This window comes from Electrophorus electricus, chromosome 1 (assembly GCF_041902795.1).
Source record: "Electrophorus electricus isolate QZ-2024a chromosome 1, ASM4190279v1, whole genome shotgun sequence".
NCBI classification, from domain to species: domain Eukaryota; kingdom Metazoa; phylum Chordata; class Actinopteri; order Gymnotiformes; family Gymnotidae; genus Electrophorus; species Electrophorus electricus.
In genome coordinates, this window is record NC_137497.1 from 28925282 (window position 1) to 28936994 (window position 11713).

The 11713-nt window shown below is 39.2% G+C and overlaps 1 protein-coding gene across 1 annotated transcript; it reads right to left on the reverse strand.

Moving 5' to 3' along the window:
* Nucleotides 1-9176: 9176 nt before the first annotated feature.
* On the reverse strand, nt 9177-11494 carry foxd1 (forkhead box D1). Its single transcript, XM_027007948.3, has one exon. The coding sequence runs from the start codon at nt 11260-11262 to the stop codon at nt 10216-10218; it is 1047 nt and encodes a 348-aa protein (XP_026863749.2). The 5' UTR covers nt 11263-11494; the 3' UTR covers nt 9177-10215.
* Between the last annotated feature and the right edge of the window lie 219 nt (nt 11495-11713).

Sequence of the window (11713 nt, forward strand, 5' to 3'; positions counted from 1 at the left end):
AGTCATAGTTTAAATGCACTGTTTTCCTTTTTCTACTTCTTCCTTGCAGCATCGCTGATCTCTCATGACAGTCACTTACTGTGATTTTAGTAATCCTGCGTGTTAAGCGACTGCAGAGCCAAAATGCCTGTACACTTTATGCTGTCCCACAACCAGGTTCAGTTATACCAACTATTGCAGTACTACAAATTTAGAAGTACGACTCTACATTCAGCCAAACTGATGTTACATAGTACATATGCCAATTTCATAAACTCCAGAGCAGTATTAATTCCCAATTTTCTACATAGTACCTTAAAATAGCATTGTAAAGATTAGCTGACTGGATTGATTCTTGTCTATCCGATGTGCTGTCATACATAGACCACTACAAGTAGACGCATGGAGCCCTGAGTGATCCACCCTTACCTCAAACATCGCGACATCCCCAAAGGTTTCCCACCCTCCGCCCTAGTGTTCCATACATGGGCAGCGGGCTTTAATCGCTATCTCCCAGACTACCAAAACCCTCCACTTCTGATGTGTTCCAGAGCCTGGCTGAGGTTTCTATAGATGTGGCTGACTTTCTGACAGGGGGCAGGGCTTTTATGAAGGGCTGAATGAGCGATGCGCTCAACAGATGTGGCCAGGCAAGGCCGAGAACTGCTCTGTTGAACTGAGACAGGATGGGTGCCGGACTTCAGTTTGGGACTACTGGCCTCACCTTTACATGTCCTCTTTTATTGGCTGGAGAAAAGGTCCCAAAGACTGTGCTGTTGACTGACAGGAATATATCAAGACATATAACTGTTAGAAGAGAGAGAGAGAGAGAGAGAGGGGGGGGGGGGGGGCAAGATGTGGAGAGAGAGAATGAAAGAGGGAGAAAGAGGGCTTCTGTTTGGTTTTGCTGAATGACTGACAGGGGCGTCATTACAAATGCAAAGTTCTAAGAGTATAGACAGGAACTCTAAATGGCTGCTTCCCTTGGCCACCCGCATATATGCAAACACAAACACACATGCAGACACCCCCCCACCACCACCCCAATCATCGTATATTTTTCAGAGAACTTTTTAAAAGGGTACATTCATGTATTCTGTCTATAATATGTAAGTATAGATGGAGCCTAATGGATGGAGCCTGTAAATCAAAAGCAAAGCACAGCTAGTTAAGAATGTGCTGTTGAATGATGTTATTTGGGAACACTTAGGTCGAAAATACAAATGCAGTGGATTGGTCGTTGTGGTGGTATTTCTATCTGGTTTGATGAAACTCTTTCATAAATCATAAAATGTATGACGGCTCAATAGCTATACACTGGACCTGAACGTAAAACGGAGGACGAAAGCTATCGGGCTCAGCGATACGTCTCTGCTTAACGTCTGGCGTGGTGTGCATTACCTGTGGTGTCACGATGATAAACGGCACGACTAGGCGTGCTGAAATGTTTATGCGCCGATGGCGTTACCGCGTGTAACTGGCGTCCACAATCAAGATGTTTGGAAAGGCAGGATCGGGTCAGTCGTGGAGGAGCGCGACAGGAATGGGTATACAGACTTTCCTTTTAAGGTTATCCAAAAAAACAAAACAAAACAAAACAAAACAAAAAAAGCAAAAACAAGGAGCTCGTGAATGTTGCATACCAAAAATATTTAGTCTATATTGATAGGTCGTTGTCTTGCGTATCTTATTTGATATCCTAACTTTAAAAATCTGTTACTGTGGATGTTAGTGATTGGTCTTTGCAAAAGCGTGACCTGACAATCAGAACAGCAGAATATTAGGGGAAATGTTAAAACTCTGACAAAGTTTACGTCCACCATTCATAAATAAAGTGAAATCTATACAATGTACTCAGCGGCAAAACTACATTGGTTACATCAGTGGCGGATTAGTGTAGAACGCTAGGGTATTTAAGCAAGTGATGTTGTGGGGCTTTCACCATTTCTGTAATGGTCTTTTTATTTTTGTCTTCTTTTCTTTCCTGGAAATGTTAGTGTATTTATTAGGTATGTGCATTATTTGGTCTCATATAAAATACATTTAGATGAATGGTCATCATTTTCCATTAAACAAGTGAATAAATAAAATAATTAATGAGTCGTCGTTCTCGTCGCCCCGCCCCCCACCACCGAAAAAAGTTTCGTGTTATGTGTTTATTTTGTTACAGTTTACTGAAGTGAGTATGCAACCTCACATATGTATATGGTTTGTATGGCGAATGATTGTGTGTGTGTGTGTGTGTGTGTGTGTGTGTGTGTGTGTGTGTGTGTGTGTGTGTGTGTGTGTGTCAAACTGCTACAATGTTAGTTGTGATTAAATTTGTATATACGGACTTGGGATATTTTACAGCCGCTTACTGATGCGCTTCTACCTGTGTTTATTATTGGAGATCTTTAAAAGTAAGCATGAAAGGGGCTATCATAGACCAGACCTAATTGTCATATTTTCATAACCTCTCCAGAAGAATGCCCACTCTCTGAAAGGGACAAGACTGAATCATTTAGATGGGAAGATGGGACAGAATGATAAAAGATGTAACGTTCAGTGTGTGAGCAAAATGAAGAAAATACTCAGGAGACAGAAAGAAAGCAGAGATCGGACTGACAGAGGAAGAGAAAGGAGACAAAAAGTGAAAGCAGAAAAGAGAAAAGATTCCAAAAAAAAGGGAAAAAGAAAAGAGAAACCATGAAAGAAGAGAGATGTAATTGACTGAAGTTGGGTGGTAGCAACTGGTGTGGTAGAAGCCTCTCTAACTCCCTCTAATTAGTGCTGTATTCAGACCTTTAGTTCTGAAACTCGCTAATGGAGCGTAAAACACACTCACAACCAACATACACATGCACACAGGCACACACACACAGAATTCATCGCTATACAGCTAGAGACAGAGGATAAGTGTTGCTTGGCTACAATGTGAGGAGATTAGAAAAGGATTCAACACCCCCCATGGAGGGCATTCACTGCCTTTTTTACTCGTCTTCTTGTCATACTTCTCTCTCTCTCTCTCTCTCTCTCTCTCTCTCTCTCTCTCTCTCTCTCTCTCTCTCTCTCACACACACACACACACACACACAGGCGCACGCGCATATATTTAGACATACAGGTATCGAAAACAGGCTAGCAAAGAATTGGTTTCAAGTTTCAATACTTTATTGCTATATCAATCAGTACTTGACTGAGAGTAAACAATTTCAGTGGCTCTCGAACACAAATATTTACACATTTGACCGCATTGTCTCATAAAAAAAAACTAAAAAAAAAGTACATTAAGACACATTAATAAAACTCATAACAAATTACAATAAATTAATGTCCAATAACATTAACAACTAAAAATCTAATCTAAAAAGTGCGCGCAGGCATGTTTGCATGCATGTGTACGTGTGTGTGTGGATACAGTAGATATTAGATACAACTTTGTTCATATGTTTAAAGTATCAGTATCACCATTGTCTTTGGCACCCTCAGCACCTGTTAACTGAATGGTGTCTTGGGAAGTTGAATATTTTGGACTGCATATATGTACTGATTTATGTGGTAAGTTGCATACTTTCTTATAACTTCAGTTTCTCTTTCATTATTTCCAGTATCATGTATTTAAAGTTGTTTAAAGCTGTTTATGAAAACATTCTCAGAACCTGATCTTACACCAGTTTGATGTACATTAGGTTTAGTATATAATATATTAGTTTTTTATAGTTGCCTAAATTGGATCTCTGTTTTCCTTGCACTGCAATCGGATTATTTATAAGATCCCACTATGGGCCCTTTACTATGGTGATAGAATGCATATCTGCCAGATTTATATACTTCTACATGTCAACAGGTCATGTTTTACCAGACCAGTGATGGTAACAATTTCTCATTCTTGGTTCAAACTTACTTGTAGATATTTTATTGTTATTGTAAACAATGTTCATTATCAGCTTTTACAGTTATCAGAGTAGTTTACCCAAGGAGACGCATAGTGATGTAACCCCTAAAGGATGGAGTTTAATCATTCTCTTATTGGCTAAGATGAGAGATCTACATCACAAGTGCAATATTTGCTCAGCAGCTACTGCCACACAGAGTAGCTTCCACTATTATTAATATTACTTATATAATGTTAAAGACCTTTAAAACATTTATTTTAGAACTTCATCACTGGGAAAACCTGAACAAGAGGGTTCATCTATCACTGGTTATTAGAAATTTCAAGCCATTTAATTAATACTTTTGGGTTTGGGAAACTTTAGAGGAATTTAAAAAATCAGTTTTAAAACATTGTTATGAAAAACATACTTCTTAATTTTTCTCTAGTCTAATTGCCCTGGTAAGAGGACTTCACACTTTACTAGTACTGTGTGCTATAAACAAACATAAACTTAACTAGTTACTGTTGTTTCTATAATATTGTATAAATCATGGATTGTTTTATTTAGCTACCGTTTCTACTTGTTTCAGCCAAGTCGATCCAGAACTACACAAATCCAAAATCAGTTTTGTGCTTTGAAGTTACTCATCACTATAGTTTTTTATCATTTCGCACTGTCTCTCAATTCCAGAATTATGAGTAAGTGATCAACAATGACATGACTCAGTTTACTTGGCACGCAACAGTGCAACACATATCATTTTGTTTAATTATACACTCTATGATATTAGTACAAGATGGCATTCGTGCCTTTTGATTTGCAGTGAAGCTTGAGTTATGACACTCCCTTCAGTTCCTTAAACAGAGCTTTTTGGGCAGTAGTCACCAAACTGATGAAGCAAATTTTTATTGTTACTATTGACTTACTTCAGTGTTATCATTACTGTTTCTAAGTTCTTCTCATCCCATAATTAATACATTAAAATACTTCCTTTACTTCCTCTAAAATAAACATATAGGCTACTATAAGTCTGATATAAACAGCTAGTGCAATTGCAGAATAGTTTGCTTCCAAATTTTATTCACCAGATGAATAAGTAGAAGTAGGCTTTTTTATTTACCAGATGAGTTTTATTCACTTTTTTTCAGTAGCCTACAACTTTGTTCACTAGCTAAGTTTTTTTTTAGATTGTAAACAAACAACATTGCATACAAAAGATCAGAGAACTGCTACATTAGCTTCTGAGTGTATTATCTTATTTTGTCTACCACTCTATATTATGGTAAGAACGTAAGTGTTCTCATGCTCTCTCATGCGCTATAATGTAGATGACTTTACACAGACCGGTGTTTAGTGCTTTTGGTTTTAGTCCTCTTTCTTGTGAACTCTGACCCATAGGTCACTGAGCAAAAAAGGAAGGCTGCACAGCACCAAAGAATGTCACCTATTTGAACATTTTAGGCCCAACCCCTCCTAGCCTGTAGGGTAACAGAAAGCATCTCTGATATTTCTATTTCTATTTAGACTGAGCCAGCATCAGCATGAAAGATGATCCCCACTGTTTGAATGTTATTTTTTGGTCTGATACAGGCCGCGTTGTCCATCACTCACTGCGTAGGCTACTCACTCTTCTACTTCCTGAGTTGCATGGTGTGCACTTTTCATTTCAAATTTGTATATTTTGATTTGGAAGTTACTTTTTGACATGTGGGAGATCAGCTCTGCAATGAAATGCAAGGCTCGTTTTGAAAAAGAATGGGGGCTAAAATACAGAAATTTAATATTTCCTTTTGATTCATTGGCAACCTAAATTTTTTAAACCATTAACATATATCGGTATATCGGTAAGTGATATCTTCGGTACGTATCAAGGGCACTACTACTACTACTACTACTACTACTACTACTACTACTACTACTACTACTACTACTACTAATAATAATAATAATAATAATAATAATAAGCAATTGTTTCAATTTGCACTTTTGGTGCAGCCTAAATATGGCGAGAGAAAGAACCATAATAAAAAACAGAAACTTGCCAATGTCACAAAGTCGGAAAAAAAGAACTGTGACTTCTGTCTGAAAATACATTAGAACCTTTAAAATAGATTATGTACGTAGTTTAAAAATTAAATTCATTAATTGTAATAAGTAATTTACCCTCCTTTTACCTACTCCTTTTTACTTACCGCTATTTTATGTTGGCCTATTGTTTAGCTTCATGAATATTAATCGCATAACCGTTTCAATTCTCCACCGCAGGCTGAACTACATTATTGAATTTCATTCATATATTATGACGGTGAATGTATGCCTTTTGAAGGCAATAGCTGATATTTTCTATAGTAAAATGACATGAGGTGGACATAAGCAGAGGATGGAGGGTTTTTGTTCTTTTTTTTTTGGTGGACACATTAAACTCAATTTTCCACAATTATACCTACAGTTTGCTGCCAGCAAGCTGAATAAAACGTCAGAAACCGCATTGCCTTCAGTTGCTATTACTGCAACAAAGAACAGGGTTATGAAAGTAATAACAATTATTTGAGCAAACAACTATCAAAATCCATTATTATAATACATAGGACGGCGCTATTATTTCTTAAACTCTCAAAACGCACCAGAAGTGCATTCAAGTCTTATACGTTCTAGCTCTACAAATTGTGCTTTTGTTCACATGACAAATCAAAACACTTTATGGGCTACTAATTTCGAAAAGGCATTGATGGTGAAATTATGTCTACTTTCTATAACTTGTAAATCGCTACTAATCTGGGCAAGTTAGAAGTTTAAAAAGGTTTGAGAACTTGTACCATTCTTTCTTGATCTTGCTCAGGCTTACTGATATCCGTCATCCTGTCTGCATCGTTGACTATGTCGGGCTTTGAAAATGCAACATGATCAAAATTATTTAAAAAAAAAGCATAAACAGCCTTTAATGATGCCCACTATAGTTCAACGATGTTATTACACGACAATCAAATGACATTAAAGTGTTAAGTCCTACAGACAGGTAAGTTTCATTTGTCTAGATTTTATGTGTTGATATTAAAGACATCGGAATTAGAACGTGTATGTTACTTGCGCCACGTCACCGCCATCTGAGTGAGTTTTCGTGCCCGTACTATAATTTTTATTTTTAATTATGTAAATAAAAACATTAGCAACTAGTAAACAAAAAATATGCCATTTTGGAGACTATCGTTATCACCAGTACTGTAAAAATTAGGTCTCTCTGAATGACCCTTCAAACGGCCTATCCAACTCCACCAGGCAAATCCACGCAGCAGATCAATAATTAATTATTCATAAACCAGGCTGGATTTCAACGCCAGACTGTGTACACAAAAGTAATGACATGCACAATGGATTTATGTTATTTGGCTATGACACACCTTGTTCTCTCGATAGCAGTAGCAATCATTTTTCCGACCTATTTGTGTGTGTTGTGTGACGTTTGTGTGTGTGTGTGTGTGTGTGTGTGTGTGTGTGTGTGACAGAGAGAGAGAGAGAGAGAGAGAGAGAGAGAGAGAGAGAGAGAGAGAAAGAGAGAGAGAGTGAGTGTGTGTGTGTGTGTGTGTGTGTGTGTGTGTGTGTGTGCACGCGCGAGCTGAACCGGCCTACTGAACCGTTCTACGCGTTTCGTCCAAGTCCAAGAAGGCACGCGATAGACACATCACTGCGCCTGCGTGCATGCCCAAAGGCATAATCATTTAGTCCCACAGACAAACACAACACTCACAAAAATCGAAATTGTTACTTATGTCTTAATTTTCAATCTAATGTTTATACATATCTATATTTCTACTTAAATAGCTTTATTAAGGTTTGGGCTTTTTGGGCTTGGACTGCATGAAGGATTGTTATGGGGTTTAACCATCCCTTTGAAGAAATTCATCTGCAATTATAAAAAACTATCCCATAGAGAGTATACAATCAGCAGTTAATTGTAATGTTTGCCCTCTTTCAAAGACTGTGTCTTACATCCACAGGCGTGTGGGTCACAAGAAACCTTTGCCCGGGAGAGCTGACCAGTTAAGCTTCACTGCGACGATTATGGCGGGCCGAAAAGATACAACTGAAATCGTCGATCTCGTGGATTTGGGAAGCTATATCGGATCATGCCGATTATCACTGACTTGTGGGAGGAGAACCAGAGCGTCTCTTACCCCAGTGACACAATCCTGTCTCGGATCCGCAATTACAACAATAAATGTGGGAAAGGTCGTATCAGTGTGTAAGGCGCGACGAGTATTTGACAGAGCTGCTTTCCTTATCTGCTGGGGTGCCAAGTGAACGTAACGCTTAACGATGGAAAAAAGAGGTGCCTCTTTTCAGTAAATTTCCTAGCGTTACCAAAAGGCACACAAACCTCACTTGATCTGAGTTTAATTATTTTATTTTTTAAATGTTATTATTTACTATGTAGACGTTATTTTTAATAACATTTATTTTCCTATTCTGATTTAGACCTTCACATTTTTCCAAAATGTGGACTCATTTTTTCGTTTCCTAAGGCTTTGTGTGAGGTCTTTGGAGCGCTTTAGAAATGTTTTTGAAATTATTTTGAAATGCTTTGCGGAATTATAATATTGAATTTGTTGTATCGAATATATTCTTGATTTGTACAACTTTCCGTTTATAACTAACAAAATGCTTTCTGCATTATAGAGCAGTAATACATTTCACGATTCTATATGTAATGCAGTTGAAGCTAAGTGGACTACCAATGTATTGCCATAGGTCAACTTGTTTTTGCTAAATTTTGTGATTGCACGTCCAAAACGCTCTGTGATAGACTATATGTATATGTAGTTTTGTTCATCCACTGCTTTCAGACCTTCACGTTTACCCCTTAGTAAAAAAATAAATAGCGTATCTACGTTATCAGCAGACAGGCCATTCATCAAGTTTATCTATGTCAGTAGCGAGCAAATGTAAATCTTGGCCCTCACTGATGGAAGTAAAACATAAAGGTCTAATGAAAGCCTTTGACAAATCCTGTACCAGCATGGACGTCCTTATTATGTCTTAAGGTTCACTTCAGTTTTGCTATAATGCACACTGTCCGTGACAATCACGAGGCTCAGAAAGACCTCAGCAGTTTCATAACCATAGAAATACGTTATTCATATAGCCTAATAATCTTGTAATAACAAAATGTCTTTGAAGTAATGCTTGACCTGTTTCAGTCAGAAAACCGAATCTGCTAAGGCAACGTATAGGTCTAAATCACAGATTATCATCAAATAACAGATACCACAAAGTTTAGTATTAGCGAAGCAGAAGCTCCCCCTCTCCCGCTCTCCCCCCCCCCCACACTGCACTCTTTCCTCAAGTGATGCGTAACGCTGTCGGCCCTTACCAATGGTACTGATGCAAAAAGTTCAAATATCCAAAGGAACGAGTGGTACAATCTTATTTGATTAGTGCTTTGTTTCTCCACCCGCGTTTATTTATTTTTCTATGAGGACAGACAGCGCAGATACGGACCGTATATAAGTTTAAATAAACCTTATACGCAATAGATGAACATATTTTGCGGTTGTTACATTGTAATAATAATAATAATAATAATAATAATAATAATAATAATAATAATAATAATAATAATAATGCTACCTTTGGTGTTATTGCTGTTGTCAGTTTATTTAGTACGTTAGAACCTGAATTCGTATTTTCACCATGCGGTTCGAATTATTTAACTCTAAGGGAACTGGCTTCGTAAGCTTATGTAGTTGTGGACTTTAAATTATGTGCCAAATTCAAGCTATTTGGCTTAGCATAACTTAATAAGTTAATTTCCACTCAACGTTTCTGTAAAACAATATTTATTCTTATAGTAAAACAAATCGTGTAAAAATATCACACTCCGAGTATACAACTTACCAAATAATGTACATTTTATTACTGATATAAGCACACATTGCATCAAAATTTCCGAAGAATGATTCTTATGAATTTTCATTACAAAGCACAAATTGAAACAAAAAATTTCAGTTCGTCAGACTAAAAAACAACGGTGCCGCGACACAAAATACATTGTTGTAGACAATTATTAAGGTTTGACAGTTTATCTTATTTTTCTGTTAAGACCTTTATCGTTATCCTGAGATACCCTGTGTCGTGATCGCAAATCACTTAAATGAAACGTTTGTGGGGATGTAAGTAGATTGAACTAAATGTTAACATAAATATATATCTTATATTTCACAGCTTGAATATAGGCACAAATATTGGTAATATCCACCATTCAGCTGCGTTTATCAAAACAAAAAATGTACGAACAAAATCAATACAAAAATAATCCTACCTTTAACACAGGAGCGTTTGTGTGTATCTCTTTTTAAAAAACTGAAGTTAAGTTAAGAAATTAACAGCCGCTTGAGCCACTTACAATCCGGTTCGACAGGTTTTCGACCACCGAGTACAAGGATGGTCCTCCGTGCGCGACTCTCGATAGCGGCGGCGCTTCGTTGGGAGAGTGCTGAGATACAAGAGTCGGCGGTGGCACGGAGATCGCCGGGGAAGTCCGTGAGGCACAGTGCGAGTGCGTGGAACTCAGAGAGGTCCCTATTATGCTATCTATGGAAAAGGGTGAACGGTGCACTGGTGATTTAGCCGCAGTCTGCACAGGGGATGAAAGGCCAGGACTCAACGGAGGATAGAAGCGAGAACGGGAAAGCTCGGTTGTGGTTGGCATAAGGGATGGCGCGGGAATCAGAGTTCCTGCATGTCGAGAAGGCGGAGGCGGTTGATGCTGCGGCTGGAAGGCGAAGAGTGCGGAGTGCGAGTGGTACGTTTGCAGCTGAAGACCATATCCGCAGCCATAAGGTCCATAACCATACGCCGCGGCGGCGGGGAGAAAACCCCCGTGGTCCCGGATAAGGTCGGGCGTTTGCTGTCGCTTAAAACGCTTCCGGCGTCGTAGGAAGCTCCCGTTGTCGAACATGTCAGCTGACTCGGGGTCCAGCGTCCAGTAGTTGCCTTTTCCAGGGTTGCCGGGTTCCCGTGGAATCTTAACAAAACAGTCGTTCAACGACAAGTTGTGTCGGATTGAGTTCTGCCAGGCGGGGAACTTTTCCCGATAGTACGGAAATCGGTTACTAATGAAATCGCAAATTTCGCTAAGTGTGAGGCGCTTCTTGGGACTCTGGAGGATCGCCATGGTGATCAGCGCGATATAGGAGTATGGAGGCTTCACCAGAGTGTTCTTGGTCGCTGGTTTGTATGTGTCCCGCGCGGCAGAAACATCCACGCATGGTGGTGAGCCAGAGAGAAGGATTTCGTCATGTATCTGCGCCACCTCGTCTACGTAGGAGCGCGAGTGCCCGTCGCCATCGTCGCCCTCTCCAACCACATCGATGTCGGTCTCTTCCGAGAGCACAGACGCATCTGACATCTCGGAGCTCAGAGTCATGGCTCTCTCGCGGCCGTGTGTTCCCGGTAGGACCACAGCGAAGAGGCAGATTTGGTACTGATTCTGTAACTCACCAACGTCCCTGGTTTGAGAAAACTCATAAGAAGCGCGGAGGAGAGACTCGGACGGGAGGTAAGGCGTGCCCGTGCGTAACTAAAGCCATAGACTTTGGATGGATTGCTAACGCAGTTGAATCGAACGGTAAAGCTCTAGCATTGCATCCACTTGCTAATTCTAGGGTACCATGGGGAGACCCTCCAAAAGGCCAAACCAGGATTCCAAAGAGGGCGGACCTTTCCCTGCGCTATATACCAGCTTCATGATCACATGATAACTAAGCGTCACCACTGTTCTTGAAAAGAGGAAAAATAACATGGGAAAATTGTCTTTACAAAAGGTCTGTCGACAACTGATTAAAGTTATGTTGGATTTTTTGGTGGTTATCATGGTT